The sequence below is a fragment of the Myotis lucifugus genome, unplaced genomic scaffold (genome assembly GCF_000147115.1).
Source record: "Myotis lucifugus unplaced genomic scaffold, Myoluc2.0 scaffold_540, whole genome shotgun sequence".
NCBI classification, from domain to species: domain Eukaryota; kingdom Metazoa; phylum Chordata; class Mammalia; order Chiroptera; family Vespertilionidae; genus Myotis; species Myotis lucifugus.
In genome coordinates this window covers 244,748-269,683 of record NW_005871588.1, presented here as the reverse complement: position 1 = coordinate 269,683, position 24,936 = coordinate 244,748, and the positions used below count along the sequence as shown (strand labels likewise).

Genomic DNA, 24,936 nt, shown 5'->3' with positions numbered 1-24,936 from the left:
CAGATTGGAAAGGAAGAAACACGTTACTTATAGATGACATGACCATCTACGGAGACAATCCTAAGGACTCTACCAAAAGACCACTAGAATAAATGGCATTTCATAGGCTATAAATTCAATATACAAAAAAGCAGTTGCATTTCTATATACTAGCAATAAACAATTGGGTATTTAAAAATGCTAGAAGCATAATTTAAAATAGCAAGAAAAATATGAAATACTTTGGAAAGTTTTCAATACACTATATGCAAAGCCTCCAGTTTGAAGACTACAAAACTATTCTAAGAATAAACTTGAAAGACCTAAATTAATGAAGATTCATACCACATTCATGGGTTGGAAGACTCAATATTAAGATGTCAATTTTCCCCAAACTGATCTATAACTCAACACAGTGCCAGTTAAAATCTCAGCAGGTATTTCTGTAGAAACTAGCAAGACGATACTAAACTTTTTATGGAAATGCAAAGGACCTAGAATAGACAAACACTTAAAAAAAAATAACAAAGCTGGGGACCACTACTACCTAATTTCATAACTTAGCTTCTCGAATCAAGACAATATGGTACTGGTAAAAGGACCGTATCTATGCAAAGTGGAACACAGAGTCCAGAAGCAGACCCTCTCATATGGCATCAATTGATTTTTTTAATAAAAATGCCAAGGTAATTCAACGAGGAAAAACAGTATTTTCAACAAACAGTTCTGGAACAACTGGGCATCCACATACAAAAAGGATGAACTGCAACTCTTTACAAAGACACAAAAGTTCACTCAAAATGGGTCACAGATCAAATGTATAAGCTCAAACCATAAAACATCTAGAAAAACCACAGACCAAAAGTTCTTTAAACCTGAGGCAGCCAAGACTTCTCCCATAGAACACAAAAGCCCAAACCATTTCAAAGTTGATAACTTGGACTTGACCAAAATGTAAAACTTTTGCTCTACATAAAAGAGTGTTATATAATGCAAAGGCAAGCCACACACTGGGAGAAAATATTTGAGAAACGTATCGAATAAAAGGCTTGTATTCAGAATATATAAAGATCTCTCACAACTCAATAAGATAAACAAACCAATTAAAACCAGGTAAAAGATGTGAATAGACACTTCATCGAGATACAGGTGGGAAATAAGCAATAAAAAGATGCTCAACAAGCCATTAAGAAAATGCAAACTAAAGCTCTCTGGGCTAACACTGAGCCACTGGCATGGCTATCATTAAGGACTGTCAACACCCAGCCTAGGCGAGGATGGAGGCCAACGGAGACTCGCACACGTGGCTGGGAAACCGCACCAGCACTCTGAAACACAGCATGATGGTTCCTTGTGACATTAGACATGCACTTAGCCTATGACCTTGAATCCACTCCTAGGTCTTTATCTAAGAGAAATGAACTATGTCGACACAAAGACATGTACTGAGATGTTGTTAGGAGCTTTATTCAACAGCCCAAACCAGCAAACACAAATGTCCCTCTACTGCTGGTGGAGAAACAAATGGTGGTTCATCCATACAATGGAATGCTATCTGGTATAAATATAAAAGCCCAGAAACCATTACGGCGGAACGACCAGAACAACCGGTCGCTGTGACACGCACTGACCACCAGGGGGTAGATGCTCAACGCAGGAGCTGCCCCCTGGTGGTCAGTGTGCTCCCACAGTGGGAGTGCCGCTCAGCCAGAAGTTGGGCTCAGGGCTGGCGAGCGCAGCGGTGGCGGGAACCTCTCCATTTCCCACCCAACCAAACTTCTTGCTATTTAAACATCTACTAAAGTCACATGCGCTATAACTTGTGCTTTTAAGTCCTTGTGTAAGTAGAAAAATTCAAGTTGGTCTACAACTTACACACACACACAAAAAAAAACCCCTGAAAATTATTAAAATTCAAGTACACATTGTTTTAAAGAAAAAGATGAATGATTAGCTGAAACTAAACTGCTGAATTCAACACAGGCCTGGTACTGGCTACTAAGTAGCAGGTTCTCTGAGGCAGGCCGCGGCCGGAGGTCTGTGGGAAGCACCCCAAGCAGCCCTCCCTTCGCCTGTCTCAATTCTCCTGCCCAAGCAGCCCAGGCCTGCGATGGCTCTTGCTCGGCCTCAGCACAGCATCGAAGTGTGGAGACAACCCCCGGTCCTTCCTCACAGCCGTGACCTGACAAGTCCTACCCAGGCCCCAGGTCACGTAAGTCAGGGCCAAAGCTCTCCACTCTCAACACACCTTCCCCCATTATCAGGATACGAAGTGTTTCAACCGTCTTCAAAGACCATGAAAATCCATCCACAGCCCCCCAGGTGTGAACTTGACTGTGCAGGATGCGCACTGTGCACGTTCTGGAGTGCTGAAGCATGGCCTTCGCATAGTCATCAAAGGTAGCTTTGGATCTCCACATGGCAATGCATTAAACTTGACCTTAACTCCACACCATATAAATTTTTTTTATTATCTAAAGTTTTACATTTGTCAACCATATAAAATTTTAATTTCGATCCCAGGTGGGTTGTAGGTCTATGCCGGTGATGGCGAACCTATGACACGCGTGTCAGAGGTGACACACGAACTCATTTTTTTGGTTGATTTTTCTTTGTTAAATGGCATTTAAATATGTAAAATAAATATCAAAAATATAAGTCTTTGTTTTACTATGGTTGCAAATATCAAAAAATTTCTATATGTGACCCGGCACCAGAGTTAAGTTAGGGTTTTTCAAAATGCTGACACGCCGAGCTCAAAAGGTTCGCCATCACTGGTCTATGCAAAGCAGCCTGGCCGGAGTGGCTCAGTGGTTGAGCATTGACCCATGAACCAAGAGGTCCCTGGTTCAATTCCCCGTCAGGGCATATGCCCAAGTTTGTGGGCTCAATCCCCAGTAGAGGGTGTGCAGGAGGCAGCTAATTGATGATGTTTCTCTTTCATCAATGTTTCTATCTCTCTATCCCTCTCCCTTCCTCTCTCTGTTAAAAAAAAAAAAAATTGGAATGCAAAACAATACAAGCATAAAACTGCTGTTCAGTAGTCCCATATCATGTGTGACTATTGAGTATTTGAAAGGTGAGCAGCATTTTGAATATTCAGTATGAAAATATAGAAAAATCTCACTAATATTTTTTATATTGAGTACATGCTGAAATGAGCTTGGATATATATACTGAGGTAAAACATAATATCACCTGTTTCTTTTTAGTTTTGGTAAAGGGTTACTAAAAAATTTTCAATTACCTATGTGGCTTACATTCGTCATTCACATATTCCTTTGGACTGTGCTGACAGAAGAAAATACATACTAAAAATGCATTTGTGATTTCATATAGGAGAAAAAACACTAATAAACAGAACTAAAGAAGGCAGTAACTACTAAAAATTTTTTGAGCAATTTGGCTAGATTAAAAATGAACTAGTATTCATCCAAAGGCAGTGTACACACAGCGAAAAGGGAAGCACATCAGAAGCGGGTGATGTCTGCGGGGCATAGAGCCGACCGGGGCCTCACTAAACAGAAAGGAATGCCACGCGGCACTAAGAAGAGACAACCCCACGGAACGGTGGTTCTCACCGTGTGCTCCACGGGCCCCTGGGAGTCCCGGGCACCTTTTCAGCGGGGCCACTGGTGAGAACCGTTTCCATATTCACTCCAAGATGCCACTGGCTTTCCCACTGTGCTGACATTGGCCGTGACGGTGGGTGAAGCTGCCGGCCCCTCGGCAGGAAGCGGCTACACAGCCAGGTGCACGGTGCCGCTGCATGGCCCACCACGCGCTCAGTTTAAAAAGACCAGGTCTCCGTCGGAGTGCCCCTGGGCAGCAGGGCCATGAGTGTGTTCCAGCCCAGCCCCGCAGCCACGCCTCTGGAACCTTCCTTGTGAGGAAACGGGAAGTGCACATACAGCGTCCCCAGGGAAAGCACCTCGTGAGGAGCAGCGTCAGCCACGAGCCGCCCCTCGCATGGAAGGACGCCTGACAGACCCAACGAGATGACTCAGACGTGGCCATTAGCCAGACATTTTCTCAAAAATGAATGAAATGAGCCTGTCACTTCAAGGGGAACAGCTGCCACCATCTGTGGCCAATCATGAAACGGAGCTTTCAAGCAAGAATGAGAAACCTGGCAAGCCCGTGGCCATCACCGCGGGCAGAAGCTGCTCCGAGCGTACGTTTCTGATGGGATGGTGGTGATAACAGACGTGATTGTCAGTACTGGACAAGGAGGGGTGCTGCATCAGCTCGATCCCTAACTCGGTCAGCCACTGCTCTCACAAATGGTGTTCCAAGATCACATACGGGCAAGAGACTCATCCAGAGAGCATGGACTTGACTTTAACAGCAGAGGAAAATCATAGAGGTTGCTTGACTCTACACTGTAACTAACCATTAAAACACAGTTTGCTTAAGAAGAAAATGCAGTTATCTAAAAACAGTTATTAAAATATTCTCTTCATATACTTCAATCAAAACAACCTATCACAACAGATTGAGAATCTAGCATCTTCTATTATACAAACATTTAAAAGATTCTCACAACAATGCTACTCTACTCACTAAATTATTATTTTTAAAAAATAATTTTTTATTGATTTCAGAGAGAGAGAGGAAGGGAGAGAGAGAAACTTTGATGAAGAGAGAAACATGGATTGGCTGCCTCCTGCATGCCCTCCACTCGGGATCAAAGCCACCAGCTGGGCATGTGCCCTGACTGGGAATCGAACCTGCAACCTGTAGGTGCATGGGATGACAACCAACTGAGCCACACCGACCAGAGCCCTCACGACATTATTTTTGTTTCAGAAAATAGTTTTCATTGAAAAATATGCTACTGCTCTTAACTTGCAAGTCAGTTCACGCTCTAAATCCCGTGACTCCTTCTCCACGTGTATCCACAACAATGGGCGAGCGTGTGCTCCAGGTACAACACTCAACAGCAAAACCTGGAAACCACGCCAATGCAGCGCATCGAAAGGTGACAACAAAGAAGAAGCGACATTTGTGAATCTCTAACAAAACACATGAGACACAAAATAATGCTGCTGCACTGATATCTGTATCAAGTTCAAAACAGCAGGAACACCAAGGAATGTGTGGGATGGAGGGCAGGCGTCTGGCTAACCCAGCGCAGGAGAGAGCGGGCTCTGTGAGAAGACGGAGGCCGGCCAGGGGCAGAGAGGGGATGTGGCTGAGGGCAGTGCTGGGCTCGGGACCTGTGTTGTAGAGAACGAAACCCACACGCCCGCAATCCTTCAGTGACAAGGGTCAATTTCACTATTAACAAGGAGGACAAAAGAGACCAAGCTAAGCCCGCCTCTCTGCGGACATACAGGCCCCACCCAGGGACTGAAAAGGAGGAGAAGTGAGGAGAGGGAAGGAGTTCACATAGGACGCAGCAAGTAGCCCGTTAGGACAAAGGGGCCTCAGATGGTTTCAGTGCAAGAAAAAGAACAATGCGTCCCTAGCCGGCTTGGCTCAGTGAGTAAACCTTCGGCCTGTGGACTGAAGGGTCCCAGGTTCGAATCCGTCACATGCTCAGGTTGCAAGCTCGATCCCCAGTAGGGGGCATGCAGGAGGCAGCCGATCCATGATTCTCTCTCATCATTGATGTTTCTATCTCTTTCTCCCTCTCCCTTCCTCTCTGAAATCAATAAAAATATATTTTTTAAAAATAAATTAAAAAATATTTTTAAAAAGAGGAAAAGGAACAACGTGTGAAGATTTAATCATTTTAACCTATAGTCACCCAGCACAGCCTTGAAACATGTCAATCAAGATGGAAATATTTATAAGAAAGACAAATGTACATGCATGGTAGGAGACTTGAACGGATATTACTCTGAAATTGAGAGAGTTAAGCACACAGAGAACCAATCAGAATACAAAAGGCTTATGAGCATAATTAACAAGGGAAGATGTGGAGTTCTCCATCTCAACCCTGAGGAGACATTTTCAAGCTCTCACGGACATTCATGAAAACTTAACCACAGGTCAGTGAAACTGACCACAGACCATGACCTCTAATTCTAACAGCAGTAAAGTAAAAGTCGGTATGATTAAAGGTAATCCTAGAGAGATATGTTTGGATATTTATGAATAGTAGATAATTCATAGTTCAAAACAGAAATACTGAAAATTGGATAATGCTTAAAATTGAGCCAATACAACTAACATTTCGAAATCTAGAGCATCCATTAGAGGTTTCCAGCACATACCAGAGAGGAACAGAAACTGGTGGGTAAGAAAGAACTCAACTGAGGAAGGCAGGGGAGTAGCCACAGAAAGAAAGGAGAAGCCACTGCAGCTGTGGACCGACTGGGATGAAGGCCCGCTGACTCCTGCAGGCCTCCTGGCATCGGCACGGGGACGGGCGCTCTCACTCCTTCTCCCACGCAGCAGGCTGAGCAGGGCTCAGGCTCCCACAGGTGCAGATGGCACCCAAGCTCAGGCTCCAAGACACTTGTCAGCAGCCCTCAGAAGCTGGAGCGCAGCCCCTACCTCTCGAGGCACACGCACCCCTCTCCCAGAACAAGACACTGGGAGAGCCCCATGTCTCACTTACTGACAGTGTCCGCCGCTACCTCCTTCGTGCAGAGCAAATGGAACCTCTCCAGAGGAACAGACAAGGATGCGGTGGCAGTGGATGCCTTTGGGAGGATGAGGAGGATGGCGAGGAGACGGTGAGAGGGACAGTGATTGCTGTGCTCACGGGTCCCTTCCAACGTTTACTGTGTGTCCCACAGCATTCACTAATCAAATACGTATCACACACACATCAAGCTGCAGTAACTCATGAAACAAAGTGAGAGCTATTTTAAAAATTAAAAAGCTCTTCCCTAAAAAGACAAAACTGACAGATTTCTAGCCAAGACTGGTTAAAAAAAAAGGGGGGGGGGCAGAAATATGAGGAATTCCAAGAGCTGCATCTACAAATATGGTCAGAATTAAAGAGACTGTCTGCACACAAGTGCATACCGGTGACTGATAATTTCTAAGAATATAATTTACCAAAACTAACCTGAGAAGAAATGGAAATTTAAAACATTAAGTCAGAAGTTTTACATTTACAGAGACATGCATGGATTGAAGGGAGTGAAAGGAGATGGTGACAGCGGGAAGGGAGGGCTGGGCAAAGGCGGTTATTTAACAAGTGGACAATGCTAGAGCATCTGCACTCTCCTGGGCAGGACCCAGGACAGAAGAAAAGATCTGTGACATGGAAGAGGAAAAGAATAGCCGGCGGCATGGTCAGTGTTGAGCATCGACCCATGCACCAAGAGGTCATTGATTCGATTCCCGGTCAGGGCACATGCCTGGGTTGCGGGCTTGATTCCCCGGAAGGGATATGCAGGAGGCAGCCGATCAATGATTCTCTCTCATCATTGATGTTTCTCTCGTTCCCTTTCCCTTCTCTCTCTGAAATCAATAAACATATGTTTAATTTAAAATAAAAACAATAAAGAGGAAAAGAATAGCCAAGCATAAAGCACTGGGGGGATGGAAAGGGATAGGGACCTGGAAGCCCCAGGGAAAAGGCCTCCCCAGCCATGAGGGTAAGAGGTGAGAAGGGCCTTGGCCCTGCAGTGGGGAGCTCAACAGCTGAGCTGAGCAGGGCAGAGATGGGTTGGGGAGTTGGGAAGAGAGAAGGAAGGTTCCCACCTCTTGGGGTGTGGTGACGTAGCCAGAGCAAAGTCCAAATCCACAAGCAACCCCACGTCCATCAACAGTGAATGAGAAAACAAATGGTGTGCAGCTGGACAATGTGTGCAGCAGTACACACAACCATGCCGAGTTACAGGAGACTGTGACCTCGGGAAAAGACAGACGGTGGGGACGGGATCAGGGCGATGGTTGCAAGGGCTGGGGGGCGAGGGGAGGTGCTGCCGATGACAGTGAACAAGGGAGCTTGGGTGGAGGTGGTGGCTACACAACTGCATAGGTTTGTCAAACTCACTGAACTACATTCACTTTAAAAGGGTGAATTTTATCACATGTAAATTATATATATATTTTTAAAGGCCAGCAATTTTAACCAGCTTGAGCAAAGAGGCCAACTTTATGAAAACAACAGAAGGTCTAGGCCTACAAACACAGGCCAACGAGACACCTGGGTGATCCTGGGGTCACTTTTTTGATGAGGAGAAAAGCCTCATTAGATAATCCATTATCTGGGGCAAACTGGGAGTGTGGAAGCGAGACTCCCCGAATGGCAAGAGAAATCGGAGATGCTTCCACTTGCGTCCCAAACCAGAAGAGAAGCAGCAACCCTTCCCCAAAGGCACCGCAGGTGGGACAGGACTGGACACAGGAAGGAAGGGCAGCGAGCTGCAGACAGAACGCTCAGCTGCGGAAAAGCTGGCACGCCGCCGACAGCGCTCAGGAACAAGCCAGCGCCAGTGGCACTGCATGCCTTCTGCAGCAACAGGGGAGACCAAACACCTGAGGTGCACACAGAAAGGAAAGAAGAAAATGACAAAAGCAGAAAAATCTGAGGGTGAAAACTCAGCACTGCCTACCCACCTTCTTAATCTCCAATGAGGGAGCCCACGGTCTACTCCGTTCTTTGTTCACTCAGTTACGTATTCATTAACTGGAATATTCTGGGTACCTACAATATGCCAGGCTCGGCACAGTTCTTGGTAAGGGAACACGACACACACACAACTGCCCTCATGGGGTATGCTCCAGTGAAGGAATACAAAGTGAATACGGCCCTAGCCGGTTTGGCTGAGTGGATAGAGTGTCGGCCTGCGGGCCAAAGGGTCCCGGGTTCGATTCCGGTCAAGGGCATGTACCTCAGTTGCAGGCTCCTCCTCAGCCCGGGCCCTGGTCGGGGCGCCTGCAGGAGGCAACCAATTGATGTGTTATTCTCACATCATGTTTCTCTCTGTCTTTCCCTCTCTCTCCCACTCTCCCTAAAAATCAATGGGAAAATATCCTCAGGCGAAGATTAACAACAAAAAACAAAGTGAATACGCAGTATCAGAAAGAGGCGCCAGAGGGCAGAGCAGGAGAAGGGGCATGTGGGAGGCCCAAACCCATTTCTTTTTAGGTTTAGTTATGGAAGCACTACTCCAGAAAATGCCACATGATTTGGGGTGCTGCCTTCAAGGAAACCCCAAAACAGAAGTCACTGGCTCAGTGGCAGGCACAAGGAGACGGACAAGACCAGAGAGACTAAGACAACGTACACTACGCAGCAGCCACTCACTCACCAGGGACAACCCCAGAGCAGTCTTGGGTCAGACGACAGGTTACAAGGACAACTGCTCCCAAGCAGAGTCAACGGAGCAGAGAAGCCCTCGACGGTGGGGCCTCAAATGGCTGCAAAAGCCAACTCCTTCCAGAACCCAAAGAGCAGATTTGAAAGCCCTTTCAGAGGCAAGGCCCCCTAAGCCACAGTCTGCGCCAACAACAAGATTAAGGGGGTGGCCTTCCCACGCAAGCCTGGGCCTCAAGAAAGCCCCCATTTAGCTGAGACATGAAATCCAGGTAAAGGAGGAAACCAGGACTTGAGAATTGCACCTGGGAAAGAATTTCGGGCAAGTTACCAGCACATGGAATTGTCTAAATTAAAATTAAACACAAGAAAAGCCTTCCAGCTTTTCAGCAAACTGCTTTGCCAAAGAAATCCTGAGACCAGACTAAAAAGCTGATCTTTGAGCCCCGCAAACTTGCTCACCAAGTTGTGTGACAAGGGGGGCAGGTTCCCTACCACTCCTGCAGGTGTGACAGGGAAGACCCGGAGGAAAGCCCAGCAGGTGGAGAGCGGAGCAGGGACCAGAGGATGGCACAGGAAGGAGTTGTTCCCAGAAAACAGACCCGTATCAACGATCTCACTGCCCAATAAGCCCCGACCCGCTGGCTAAGGAAGTCAGGGAGCGCGGGCGCTCTGCAGGGCACTCACCGCGGGCTGGTCCAGACCTCCGTGCCTCTCCTCCTTCTCCACGGTCCGCCTGCAGTCAGGGCACACCCACAGCGGCAAGTGCAGCACGCTGTTGCCCTTGGGAGCCACGGAAAGCGCCAATTTGCTCGCAGTCTTAATCCCACTCTCTAGGAAGGAAGAGTCTTTGCGCTCGCTTCTGCACAGAAGGCAGTAGTCCCCGGCGGGGTAGGGTGGAGTTCTGTGATTCATGCCAAAGTTAAAAGGAGTCTGGAAGAGAAGAATGTTTTCTATTTTCAATACATAATCCACAAAACAAAGATCATTAAAAAATATATGTAGCTCTAAAATTACAATGTGTGTGTGCTTATGGAAAGAAACAGCAAATAGAATTTGTTGAAGAAAACTGTACCTAGAGTTCTAGGGCCTCATCATGCTTCCAATAAACAGTGATGCCACAGGAGCATCTTGGGAGGAGTTAGACACTCCCTCTGGCCCTGCACCCAGACTCTGTATTAGCTCCCATGATGCAGTGGGTCCCAGTGTTCCGACTGAGGGAGCACCAGGATGCTTCGCATCAACCACGTTCAGAGTCACCACTCCAGGTCTGTCTGTGCATTGCTCAGGCCCAGGGCGCAAGTCAGCAGGCTCCACCCACCTCCGAGGCGGCTACCGGCAATCACTCTCCACCCCTTGCAAAACCAGCCTCCCTTCCAGCTTGACAGCTACCCAATCTCGATGTCCACTTTTTCAAACAGGTCTTAAACCATAGGGTGAGGGTGGGGAGGAAGCCTCCAGGGCAGGAGGAAGAAGCAAGGTTCTCACCCTATTCTCTCCAAAAGATTACAGGAAAAGTAAAATTGCCTTTAAAACACAAACAGGCTCCCAAGTTAAAAACAGGCCTAATGTAAAGGCGGCGGGGGCAGGTGGAGGTGGGCAAGGGGGGAGATAAGGGACATCTGTAATAGTGTCAATAAAATATGTAAACAAAAAACAGGCCTAATGTCACAAGGTCAGCAAGCAGGCACCAAGATTTTAACCCCAATCAACGTGAGCCCAAGATGAACCATCTGCACCTTAGAGGAAACATCTGTAAACCCTGAAGAGGTTCGAGAGAGCACACCTGGGCAACAGGTGAGCAGGGAAGCCAGGTATGGCCTTCCAGAGGCAGGCAACCTCTGCCACAGCACATGCAGGATGGAGGCGACGGAAACCTGCCCCCCTCCCCCACCGCAGGCCCCTGGCCCTCTGGAATGCCCCTGCCACAGGATGAATCAGGAGGGAGTCGGCCCAGGGCTCGGCGGCTGGAACTTTGGGCTATTTCACATCCCCAGTTTCCCCACAGGCCCCCTCCAATGCCCACCCAGCCCACCAGGCCTCTGTCGGCCCCCGGCTCCTCCCTGTCCTCCAGCACTGAGGCTCACACACGCCCTTGTTAACTGGACCACAGGTGCACCCAGCTCCACTCCAAAGCCCAGAGAGGCCTGACGGGATCAGGTGCTTAAACAGGGGCTGAGAGATTAAATGAACAAACGACAGCAGCACTTGACCAAAGAGGAACTTGCACGGGGATTCTTACCTTTTATAAACCAGTGGTCAAACTGCTTACGCCTGTCACATCCACAGGGTTGCAAGGACTGACCCAAACCCAGCTAAGCAGCCATGTGAATGTCTGGGGTGTGAGGGGAGAGAACTGAGCACTATCTCTCAGTGGTATTCTAGAAGGCTCCAGACTGCTCCTCAAACCATGGAACATCATGGGAGTCACTGTTGTTCTCTGTCCCAACAGATCTGAGAAGTCTAAATTATGACAACTTCCCACACCATTCTGACTTAACCCTATGTAACCCAAAAGCCATTTCTTGTCCCTAGTCCTGGAGAACAGCCCACCACCAACAGAACTGCCACAGCCTTCATACCTTTCTAGGCCATCTTTTACCCACAAAGGAGATGCTGGGTTCCAAGGTTACAAAGGCCCCCAAGCCAGAAATCAAAAGAGCCAGCACTGACTTGAGAGCATCCAGTTCAGCAACCATGCATCTGTCTGTCCACCCAGTGTTTCCTGGGAGCCCACCATGTGCCAAGGCACTGGTCCAGGCACTGGGAACAAGTGGTGAATAAAATAAAGATCCCGGTCCTGAGAGTTAATGTTCTTGTCAAAGACAAATAAAGAAGACAGGTAAGTAAAGACTCATTAGGAGAACCACGATGACAGTGTAGGTAAATGCCGGTACTCGCCGCCTCCCACAACCACATCAAAATTATCACTAAAATACAGAACAATCCTCATTCAGAACCGCCTGAAAGCTGGCTGAATGGAAGTCCTACAACTAGAGAAGGAAAGAAGAAAGCACATGGAGACTGGTAGGAGGGATGGAGGTGAGGGACGGGCTGGTCCAACACCCACGTGTGGCGCTTCTTTAATCAGGAGGGAGATCTCTGTTGCAGAGGCTTCCTATGAGGAGCAAGGGGTGCTAGCCCCACACCAGACTCCCAGTCCAGGGTTCCAGAGCTAGGAAGAGAAGTCCCCATAACTTCAGGCTGTAAAAACCAGTGAGGATTGTGACTGAGTGGCACAGAGGCTGCTGGAGACCCAGGCAATTCCTCTAAAGGGACCAGCACATAAACTTATTTGGACTCGCTTCCACGGGGGCAGTGGCTTTAGGGGATCCAGGGACCTATGGGGAGGAACTGGATGGTGTGGCATCAGGGCAGGAACTCAGGGGTGGCTTTCTCCCAGTCAAGGATGCTCGAAGAGGTCATTGTTCCTATGCTGACACACACACACACCCGTCACAGAGCTGACTGGCAGCCATATCTGAGTTTCCATCAGCCTGGCTCACACTGTTCGCTCAGCCTGGTGATTCCCTGAGGCCACACCCCATCCAACTTTCAGCCCCACCCAAGCTGTTTGCAGCAGTTCTGACATATGAATGGCCTATCCTGGCTCAGGCTTCAGACATTCCTAAAATCTCTCAAACAAGCAGCAGCTGGCGTCAGCATACCCCAAAACTATCAATGAGAGGCCTAAGACCCGGTGCTAGCACTAGCCTACCTTGCTTCACAGCTTGCCCTCACCTGGCATTTCCAAGCCCAATACAAGTAACAGCCATCTGCAGATAGCTCTGTAGCTCCTGCAGGGTGGTCCCAGGCAGTGGCTGACTTTGTACCACCCGGGAGGCACCAGACCCAGTACACCTGGCTGACAGTTTCAGGCCATAGCAGATTACAGCTCTACACATCCACAAGCGACACACTCAAGGGGCAGACTCAGCACCATAGCTCCACTGAAGCAAGTCCTGCTCCATAGGGTGTCTCCTGCACAGCAGCTCTCCCACTGTAGTTGCAGCCTGGTCTACATAGCCAATTGGCCTGGAGGTCAACTGCTCCCAATGATGCCAATAGCAATCAAGGCTTAACTACAACAAAACTGCACACAGCCCACACAGGGGCGCACCGAAAGTGTCCAGCTCAGGTGACTGGGGTAGCTGAGTCATTGGGCCCTATAGGACACCTACTACAAAAGGCCACTCTACCAATTCCAGGAGACATGGCAGCTCTACCTAATACATAGAAACAAATACAGGAAAGCAGCTAAAATGAGGCGACAAAGAAACATGTCACAAATATAGAACAGAAGAAATCTCCAGAAAAAGACCTAAATTAAATGGAAGCAAGCAGACTACTGGATACAGAGTTCAAAACAATGGTTATAAGGTTGCTCAAGGATCTTTATGAGAATTTCTAAGACATGAAAAAAGTCCAGTCAGAAATGAAGAATACACTAACTGAAATGAATAATTTACAGGGAATCAACAGCAGAGTAGAAGATGCCAAGAATCAAATCAACAATTTGGAATATGAGGACGCAAAAAACACCCAATCAGAAGATCAAAGAGAGTAAAAAAATATGAAGATAGTATAAGGAGCCCCTGGGAAAACTTCAAACATACCAACATTCGCATTATGGGGGTGCCAGAAGGAGAAGAGAGAGCATGATAGCGACAACCTATTTGAAGAAATAGTGACAGGAAACTTCCCTTACCTGGTGAAAGAAATAGACTTACAAGTCCAGGAAGCGCAGAGAGTCTTACACAAGAGGAACCCAAAGAGGACCACACCAAGACACATCATAATTAAAATGCCAAGGGCAAAAGACAAAGAGAGAATCTTAAAAACAGCAAGAGAAAAGCAGTCAGTTACCTACAATGGAGTACCCATACGACTGTCAGCTGATTTCTCAACAGAAACTTTGCAGGCCAGAAGGGAGTGGCAAGAAATATTCAAAGTGATAAATAGCGTGGACCTACAACCAAGATTACTTTACCCAGCAAAGCTATTATTTAGAACTGAAGGTCAGATAAAGAGCTTCACAGATAAGAAAAAGCTAAAGGAGTTCATCACCACCAAACCAGTATTACATGAAATGCTGAAGGGTATTCTTTAAGAAGAGGAAGAGGAAGAGGAGTGGGAAGCAGAGGGAAGGGGAGGGGGAGGATAAAAAACATGACCAATAAAATGGCAATAAATACATATCTATCAACAATTGTATCAAAAAATCAGAATAAATCTAATGAAAAAAAATAAACTGATGAATAAAACAGAACCAGAGGCATGGAAACATGGACAGACTGATGAATCTTGGGGGGAGGTAGGGTATGCAGGAAGAGATTAACCAAAAATCTTATATACATATATGCATACCCATGGACACAGACAATAGGGTGGTGAAGGCCTGGGGTGGGGAGGGAACCGGGTGGAGGGGAGAAATGGGAGGGGGGGAGTGGGGAGACATCTGTAATACTATCAAGAATAAAGATTTTTTAAAAATACAGAACACCAGATAGTGGTGACTGAGGAGAAAACAGAGCAGAAAAGAATGCCTGGAGCTGGTGATGGTACCCTTTAGCGTGGCCAGTGAGGGCCTCCTCCAGGAGACACCTGGACACACCTGAAGTGAGAGCTGGTGGAAACCACACACATACCTGCAGGAGGAGCATTCCAGAGAGCAAGCACAAAGGCCCTGGGGCAGGAGGGGGGAGGGAGCAGTGAGCCAGGCATGGTCTGGTCTCCTGTTCTAACAAGGGGATAGGCTATGTGCACAGAAGAGATAAAATGTGACAAAGGAGTGGAGCAGGGAAGTGGGAGAAGCCACCTAGGAGTGAGGTGGCTGTGAGGTCGCTGTGACGGGAGAGCTAACAAGACCGCTAAGGAACCAGATGTCAGGGACAAGGAGGAGGAGAGGCAAGGACAGTTGCACAGCGTGTGGACTAAGCGTGTGGAGTGGCTTCCACAGAGGCCTGAAATCCACTAGATGCCAGGCGTCCTGAAGGCTCTGATAAAAGGATGCAAAGATGAATAGGAGGGAGGCCCTGCTGGTTCCTGAGGGACAGCAGACACACACACAGACATGACCACTGCACCTCCAGGGGCAGCAAACTCCTCCAGGAAGAAAAGAAAGTTGCCAAGGGTGCAGAGTGGGACCATAGGAGGACATGGTTCTAACAAGAGCAAAGTGAAGTTTTGAAAAACATAAAGCCGCCATGTGAAGATCTGGGAGAGCACTGGGAGCCGAGGAGCAGCAAGCGCGAACGTGGGCAGGTCAAGGGGCAGGATGAAGGCCAAGGCTGGGGAGGTTTCTCAGAAGGAGATGGCATGGCCCAATTTTCATCTTAAAAAGAAACTTTGCTGCATGAAAAACAATGAGCCCTGGGGAGGAAACAATGTACGTAAGGCTGTTCCAGGCAGTCCCAGGCGCAGGTGGGAGGCATGAAGGAGCAGAGCAGTCAGACTTGCGGGTGTGGAAGGTCGAGCCACAGGACTTGCCAATGGACCTGAGGATGCGATGAGGACAGGCCCAGCCGCCTCGGCACTAGATGCCGACAACAGAGATGCGGGGCGGGGCAGGGGACAGGCTGGGGCAGTGGGAGGACCACGGGTTTGCTCTGGGCCTGCACGTGTGAAATGGGTGTTAGACATCCAAACAGCAGGGGGCTGTTTCTGAATGAACGCTCAGGGCAAGGGTGCAGCTGGACAGTTAATTTGGGATCCCCAGCATGTGTGGTCAGGAAGCCACGGAGCGGGCTGCAATCATCCACGGAGCGATCATAGACAATGTCCTGAACCAAGGTCAAAACTGCTGGACGCTTGACCAACATGCTCAAATACGAAGCCAGTTCTCCCAGGAGGTGAAACTCTCCTCTCCACTCCTTTTTCAGCAAAGCGAGTAACGAACAGGTTACTACAAAACACACATGCACACACAACAGCTGACTACAATGCCAGTTACCCAAACACCAATGCCCCACCAGGTGGTTACTCTCCTAACTGTGATTAAATGTGAAGCACAAATGTAAATTCCAATGATCTTTTTAAAAACATTTTACAGCTGTTCTAAAGTAGAACGGAGGCACAAGAAGCTGAAAATATCTGCAGCATGCACTTTGAATAATTTTGACATGTATACACCTGTGAAAACATCACGATAATCCTATATACTAAAAATGTAGTATGCAAATTGTCCCCTCAACCAGAGTTCTTCAGGGAGTTCGACCAGGGGGCGGGCCGGCCGGGGGAAGGGAGGGAGTACCCGGCTGGAGGCCAGCAGCTGCTAGGGACCTTACCAGTGCACAAATTTCGTGCACTGGGTCTCTAGTCAAGATAATGAACACTACCATTACCCACTCCAAGTTACTTGTGCCTCTTTGTACCCCACTTCTACTCCCTTCTCCTTCAATCCCAGTCACAGGTGACCACTGGACTGAATTGTCTCTAAAGCAGTGGTTCTCAACCTTCCTAATGCCGCGACCCTTTAATACAGTTCCTCATGTTGTGGTGACGCCCAATTTCATTGTTACAAATTGAACATAATTAAAGCATAGTGATTAATCACAAAAACAGTATGTAATTATGTATGTGTTTTCCGATGGTCTTAGGCGACCCCTGTGAAAGGATCGTTTGACCCCCAGAGGGGTCTCGACCCACAGGTTGAGAACCGCTGCTCTAAAGACTAATTTGCAACTATATAAATGGTACCACACAACATGTCCTCTTCGGTCTGGCTTGTTTTGCAGAGTATCGGTATCTGGAGGTGATCCCATGTGTGCATGTAGCAGAAACGTTATCCTTTTCGTTACTGAGTAACACTGCACTGTGTGGGTGAGCCACAACTTTTTTATGCATTCTCCCATTTGGAGATATTCTGGTTGTTTCCAATTTGGGGCTAATACAAAGAATAGCTGCTGCCTTGACTGAGTGGCTCAGTTGATTGGAGTCGCCCCATACACCAAAAAGGTCATGGGTTCAATTCCTGGTCACGGCTCGTAGCTAGGCTGTGGGTTTGATCCCCAGTTGGGGCGTGTACAAGGAGGCAACCAACCCATGTTTCTCTCTCTCTTCCTCTCTAACATCAGTAAAAACCTATCCTCAGGAGATTTTAAAAAAGAAGAACACTCATGTTCAACTCTTGGTGTGTGGTAGGTGCACGTCTTTTTTTTTATCCTCACCCAAGGACGTGTTCATTGACTTTAGAGAGAGGAAGGGAGAGAGAAACATCAATTTGTTGTTCCACTCATTCATGCATTCATTGGTTGGTTCTTGTTATGTGCCCTGAGCAGGGACTGAACCCACAACCTTGGTGTATCAGGACAATGCTACAACCAACTGAGCAATCCGTCAGGACATGCATGTGTAACTTTTAAGAAATTTCCAAAGTTCTCCCAAAGATCACTTTTGGAGAGTTCTGGTGAACTACATCCTCATCCATGTGGCAAGCTGTTTAAACTGTAGCCATTGTAATGACTGTGTGGCAACTGCCTCACTGTGGCTTTCCCTAGTAATTATGTTAAATATCCTTTCACGGGCTTATACAATATCTAGTCCAATCTTTGGCCCGGCTCAGGCTTATCAATTTTATTCATCTTAAAAGAATTAATTAGCTTTTGGTTTCATGGATTTTCCATATTTAAAATTGTTTCTCATTAATGTTTGCTTTTATGTTATTATTTCCTTTCTTTGGAGGTGTATAAATGGCTCTTTGATCGACTTTCATTAATCCTTGCCTGAGGATATTTTCCATTGATTTTTAGGGAGAGTGGAAGAGAGAGGGAAAGACAGAGAAGAGAGAAATATCGATGTGAGAGAAACACATCGATTGGTTGCCTCCTGCATGAGCCCCGACCAGAGTCCTGGTCGGGGAGGAGCCTGCAACCAAGGTACGTGCCCTTGACCAGAATTGAACTCAGGACCCTTCGGGCCACAGGCCGACGCTCTCTCCACTGAGCCAAACCGGCCAGGGCTGATATACTTTCTTAAGGTGGAGCCCTTTCCCTTGCACAGAGGTGGTGAGTGCTATAAATTTCCTTGTAAGTATTGCTTTGACTACATTTTACAAATTTCGGTATGTTGTGTTTTCATTCTCATTTAGTTCAAAAATTTTTCTTATTTCCCTCTTGAATTCTTCTTTTACTCATGGGTTCTTTAAAGTATGGTTTCCTAATATTTGTCCTTTCCTAAGTATCTTTCTGTTACTGCTTTCTAATATAATTCCATTGTAGTCAAAAAAGATACTCTGGGCCCTGGCCGGGTAGCTCAGTTGGTTAGAGCATCGTCTGGATATGACAAGGTTGTGGGTTCAGTGCCCAGTCAGGGCACATACAAAAAGCAACCAATGAATGCATAAGTGGGACAACAGATCAATGTCTTTCTTTCTCTCAAATCAACAAAATTTGTTTAAATTTAGGGAAAAAAAGAAAGTAAAGATACTTTGTATAATTTTAATTCTCCCAAATTCATAGAGACATTTTTAAGGTCCAAAATATGATCCATTTTGGTAAATGTTTAAAAAATGTGCTTATGGCCTTAGCTGCGGACTGAAGGGTCCCAGGTTCGATTCAGGTCAAGGGCATATGCCTGGATTGTGGGCTTGATCCCCAGTGGGGAGCATGCAGGAGGCAGCCAATCAATGATTCTCTCTCATCATTGATGTTTCTATCTCTCTTTTCCTCTCCCTTCCTCTCTGAAATCAATGAAGATATATTTTAAAAAATAAAAAATTACCTTTTAAAAAATAACAAAAAAAACCCTGTGCTTATGTATGCTGCATGCTGGGAGGCGACTGCCCCGTTTCACTTACAGCACGGCAACATGGGCCCTGCTGACCCTCTCCATGCCCAGCTTCCTCACCTAAAAATCCCTGCCTCACGGGCCTGCTCCCAGGAGCACGTGCTATGCCTGTCAGAGCTCAGGGCCCCTCCGTGGCACACGGTTAGCTCACTTTCCAATTACTGAAGAGTAGCCCGTTTCACACAGGGTCCCCGACGTCTGCTCCTTGAGGGAGAAGTCACCTCTGCCCTACTGAAATGAACGTCATCTGACCAAATGTATGCTCTGGCTCTTGGGGAAATGGCCCAGGAGTGGACTGTTTCAACAGAGTGAAAGAGTATTAATATAAAAATATGTGCATGTTACTACAGAAGCCCTGAGAGAGAAGGTGACCCGGCTACAAAGCTAAGAGCTGAGTGCCGGGCTTTGTGCTAAGTGCTCGACATCGATTTCCTCCCGTAACTCTAACAATGACTCTGAAGGTAGGTACTATGACCTCACGTGTAAGTGCGAAAGCTAAGGAACAGAACCAGGAAGTAAGCTCACCCAACAGCACAGAGTCAAGGTTCAAACCCAGGCCCCTGAATCCAGACCAGTGTTCCAACACGATGGTGACCTGCCTCTCCGCCAGCAAACTCGCCTGGGGGGCCAGCGACACCTCCTCCTCTCGTTCCACCTGGAAAACGCCGCTCAGCTTTCAAAAGCGTTCACGCCTCCCCTCCCCTCTCAGACCTGCTCCCTCTCGTCCACCGTCCTCCTGCTCCCACAGCATCTCAGAGCTTCCCACCAGGGAGACGTGTCTCTCTCCTGATGAACTGACTAAACTCCTTGAGACCACAGACATGGTCCCAATTACATGCCTTCTACTCACCCTCCCACAGCACTGCTCAGAGCAGGCCATGTCCCCTGAATGAACAAGCAGAGACTCTCGGCCTTCGTGGGCTTATCATCCATCGCTCCCAGTGGTTCTCCTAGTGACGACCTCCGATAGGAAAGGCTGCCTGCCTGCCACAGGAGCCACCTGAGCTGCCTGCCCACCAGGGCACCGTGTGCAAGACGACCCTGAGATCCCACGTGTACTGCACAGTTCCGTGGCTGCACTGCCACTCCTTCAGAAGTGACCTGTGGCCTCTTGGGGAACTCCTACGACCAATAACTGAGGAAGAAAACGCTGAGTCTGTTTACAGATGGTGCGAAAGGACGTGTGGCACCAGTCAGCAGCAGGTGCTGCAGTCGACACTGCACTCAGATGGGCCCGCGGCCGCGTGGGGAGGGGAAATCCAACCTGGGAGTGGAAGTCTGGAAACTACCCTTGGCTGTACCCTTTGTCAGGAAGAAATGGCCGCACATGCAGAGCTACACCCAGGCACTGAGAGCAGCCAGTGTTTGGCTGGGTGGCCGGGAATTTGGAAAGAAGATTCAGGGGTAATTAGTGGCAGAGAGATTAGAGAAGGAATCTGAGGTGGCACCAAGTGCAAGGATACCTGTGTCCCATGTGAACGCTCAACAGTGACCTCTGCTGCAGAAGCTGCCAACGACCGGTGGACAAGACGACCTGCATGCGTATGTCTCTCAGCCTCTTTCCCACCACTTACTCCATGGGCTGCCGCCTGAGCTGCCATGGCTGCCATCAGCTTCCACCAAGAACACTCTGGATTGTCCACTGCTAGGCACCTGCAGGGCACAGCTGCTCGGTGGCTTGGCATTCTGTGCTTTCTCCAGCTCTGAACTCAGGAAGCAGCAACATCAGCAGGAGCCCCAAGGAGCCTCGGTAACAGCTTCCTGCACCCTCTCCAGCCCCACCCTGCCCCACTCCAGGGTACACACTCACGCAGATGGTTACTACAGTGCCTGACACAGTCACACACTCACGTAAACGGGTGTGACAGTGCCTGACAGAGAGGAAGCGCTCTATAATTGCCAACTAATGCTCACACATATGAATAATTGGTTTTGGCAGAGCCATTCAGCAATTATTGCTTACACTGTAAATGAATGCCAAAAGAACCGTATAAACCAATTTCTGGTCTCTTCCCTGTTTAAGTCCTGGGCTGCTGCTGCTTCTGTCACTGCTGTCCAACTCTCCTACAACACACACGTCTCTGGAGAGCGGAAACCACTCTTCGTTACCTCCCTTACAACCTGACCATGCCAAGCCACACACGACAGGATTTATGGTGTTCTTTCAATGTTACAATCACACTTTCTGGTATGTACTCAATCATCAAAAAAACCTCAATAATTTGCGCAATGAGGAAATTTGCATTCTTTAAGCTATTTCTTCTAGAAGTACAAGCTCCTGACACCAGACACCCTTGGTGGTTCTGGTCACACCTTTAGTCCTACCCCCACAGACCAGATTCTACTAGTTTCTTGGGCATCATCCTGAATTTTCTCACTCAGGGAATGGTCCCTGAGCACACTCACTGCAAAGCTTGCTCCGAGTCTGCTTGCTGTGGTTCTCTGTTCCCATGAAGATGTGCTGCCCTTGCTCACTCCCGTCCCCTGGATGGCTAGGTCAGAGCTCTCTCTAACCCAGGGCTAGGCCAAGGAGCAATGCATATACACTGAGGGGCCAGATTATTATGACCACCTGACATTTGTAGGCAAATTAGCTATGATTTCGTGCTGAAGTTGCTAGAGGCCAGACCATTATAAATAGCGAAGCAGGTTGTTTACCATGACAGTAGAAGTCATTTTTTTTCTGAAGATATGGGTAAAAAACACGATTTAACAGCCATTGAATGTGGGATATATTTGAACGTGACTGGCCAGATTATTATGACCACCCCATCAGTACTTCGTTGGGCCACCTTCTGCCTTCAATACTGCGGCGATTCTTCTTGGCATTGACTCCACGAGATGTTGAAAGGTGATGCGAGGAACCTGACACCATGCCTGATGAATAGCACTGTCCAGTTCTGTGAGATCTGATGGTTGTGGAACCAGCTGCCTGGTGGCTCTTTTAACTTCGTCCCACAAATGCTCAATTGAATTGAGATCTGGTGATGGTGGGGGCCATCTAAGCAAGGTAAAATCTCCCTCATGTTCTTGAAACCACTCCTGCACAATACGAGCACCGTGGCAAGGCGCATTGTCTTGTTGGAAGAAGCCATCTCCATTGGGATACGCCATCAACATGATAGGATGAACTTGATCAGCAACAATACTTAAGTATGTTGTGCTATTCAGACGTTTACAATGATCTGGCCCTCTAGCAACTTCAGCGCGAAATTATAGCTAATTTGCCTACAAACGTCAGGTGGTCATAATAATCTGGCCACTCAGTGTATTGAAGGGGTGGGGAGTAGGATTAAGGCCGATTATCTACCCAAGTAACTCTTTGTTAACCAGAATTAACTGATGAATTAATGTTGCTTCTGATTTTGATGTTGTATAATCAACACAAAATCATTATGTAATAAAAAATGCTGTGTATGTAATATTAACTTAAAATTCCTCTGCTCTAAATTTACTTAAGGCCGTTTAGATGTAAACATTAATACTACAAGAGAGGTTACCACCTGGCTGATGTGGCTCAGTGGTTGAGCGTTGACCCTTGAACTAGGAGATCATGGTTTGATTCCCACTCAGGGTACACGCCTGGATTGCGGGCTCCACCCCCAGTTGGGTGGGGGGGGCGAGCAGGAGGCAGCTGATCAAGGACACTCTCATCACTGATGTTTCTACCACTTTGTCCCTCCTCCTTCCTCTCCCTGAAATCAATAAAAAATTTAAGAGGCTACAGCTCCTGAACCTCTTAAAAAGAAGAGGTTATAGCTCCTGAATGTTGGAGAACCTTAAGGCCCTGTTCTTGGCCTTTTCTTACACTGTGCTCTCCACCAACAGCATCCACACACAGCTCCCAGAAGTTGGTTTGGGGCTCAGCTGTCTGGCACAACTGCCTAACCCACATCTCCCCAAGATGCCTCAAGGCGCTCGCCATGTCCAAAACCAAACGGATACGCTGTGGCCTCCCATGGCATGGTCCGTGCAGACTGTGCCCCACCTGCCCCGGGCGGGGGGGAGAAGGTCCTGCCCCTTTCTCCACATCCCATGAGCAGGAACCGAGGTGGCAAACCGCAGACCCGTCAGATGCTGCCCCACACCTGACACCAGGCCTCCAACTAGTCCTCCTGCTTCAGCCTCCGCCCCTTCCACCCACAAAGCAGCTGGAGTAATTCTTTCAGAACCTAAGCCATAGCCCATCACTCTTCTGCTCCAAATCCTCCCATGTTCTCATCTTAACACTATAAAAACCAGCATTGTCAGAGTGACAGACAGGCCCTCCACATCCGTCCAGGGCAGAGCTGAGGAGCAGGCACTCAGCAGGCACTCGTGGGCGAGGGAAGATGTGACACATGCCGGGCAACAGGCAGCGCCACGTGGAGGGCGTGAGGGAGAAAGAAGGGCGCACGCAAGGGCTTCAAACAGCAATGAACAAGTGCACGCAAGGGCTTCAAACAGAGTCCCACATCTCCAACTACCCAAGCCTATTCGAGGGGCACACTCAGAAAACGGAGAAGAGGGAAAGGAAACGGGCTAACCCAGCCGTGGGCAAACTACGGCCCTCGGGCCGGATCCAGCCCGTTTGAAATGAATAAAACTAAAAAAAAAAAAAAAAAGACCGTACCCTTTTATGTAATGATGTTTACTTTGGATTTATATTAGTTCACACAAACACTCCATCCATGCTTTTGTTCCGGCCCTCCGGTCCAGTTTAAGAACCCATTGTGGCCCTCAAGTCAAAAAGTTTGCCCGCCCCTGGGCTAACCTGACGCTGAGCGCGCTGTGAACTGAGAGTACTTGGTCCTAAACAAGTGTGACCCCCAAAGACAGGAGCTGTCCCCTAAAGCCAGCCCCGCTCCTGTCCCCTTCACAGAGAAAACCGTTTCTTTTTTTTTTTTTTTTTAAAGATATTTTATTGATTTTTTACAGAGAGGAAGGGAGAGAGATAGAGAGTTAGAAACATCGATGAGAGAGAAACATCGATCAGCTGCCTCCTGCACACTCCCCACTGGGGATGTGCCCACAACCCAGGTACATGCCCTTGACCGGAATCGAACCCGGGACCCCTCAGTCCGCAGGCCGACGCTCTATCCACTGAGCCAAACCGGTTTCGGCGAGAAACCGTTTCTGAAGTCAGACTCCTAAGAATCAAATTCAACCCCATGGAGCTCAGATGTGCCCTTCTCTCCGCCACCATCACTGCCACCTCCCCCGGACATGAGGAGGAGCTTCCCAGCTCCCCTCCCTCACCCTCCCTCCCTCTGCCCGCTGTTACTCTGCAAACCCCCCTCCTCGCCACGACCAGAGGGGTCTGCCCTGCTCTTCACAGCCCTCCTCTGTCAACAAGTGCTGAGGTCCCAGCCGGGAGCACCCCTCCTCCAGGCCCCAGGTCTGCACACCAGGCTGGGCCTGCCACATGCTCCCCGCCTCCCTGGCCCACTGACAGCTCCAACCACAGGCAGTCGCCAGGCCCAGGCTGCAACCTTTAATCTCACCTAATCTCTCATTGTACCAATCAGACCACAAGAGGTTCTCTCCAGGCCACACGCTGAATTCCTGGCAAGGCTGGGAAGACGCCCGCCAGGTCCCCGTCCTTCGGTCGGTGCTGCGAGGCTCCACCCGGACAACCTGGTTTCCACCAGGCACCCTGTGGATCTCATTTAGGGGGAAGGGTATCAGAGAAAAAGCCTGAAATGTTACTTTGGGCCTAACCTTGAGCTGACACTCAGGCTGCACAATCTGTGGATGTCCTGACTGAGATTCAGAGTGGCAAATAGAAAATTCTAGTCTAGACTCACTCTTCCAAGACATCTGTAAGAAAGAAGGGGTTTCTCCCCGGAAGCCACTGACAACCTTACAGTGCGCAGGTGCGCTTTCCACACAGCAGTGCCCTGACCTGACCGGTGTGCGCCTCCAACCGTGCCGGAGGGGGGGGGGGGGGGTTGGGGGGGGGGGCT

At 48.3% G+C, this 24,936-nt stretch overlaps 1 protein-coding gene across 7 annotated transcripts in view; it reads right to left on the bottom strand.

The window, feature by feature from the left end:
* The window catches only part of FAM193A (family with sequence similarity 193 member A), a 121,120-nt gene that overhangs the window by 56,947 nt on the left and 39,237 nt on the right, over positions 1-24,936 (bottom strand). For 5 of the 7 annotated variants that reach the window (XM_023745395.1, XM_023745397.1, XM_023745396.1 and 2 more), the window contains one exon: positions 9,893-10,138. In XM_023745395.1, coding sequence (XP_023601163.1) covers positions 9,893-10,138 — 246 coding nt within the window. Of the gene's footprint in view, positions 1-9,892; positions 10,139-24,936 lie in introns of those variants that run through there. The other 2 variants (XM_023745398.1, XM_023745400.1) reach the window with 1 other exon arrangement.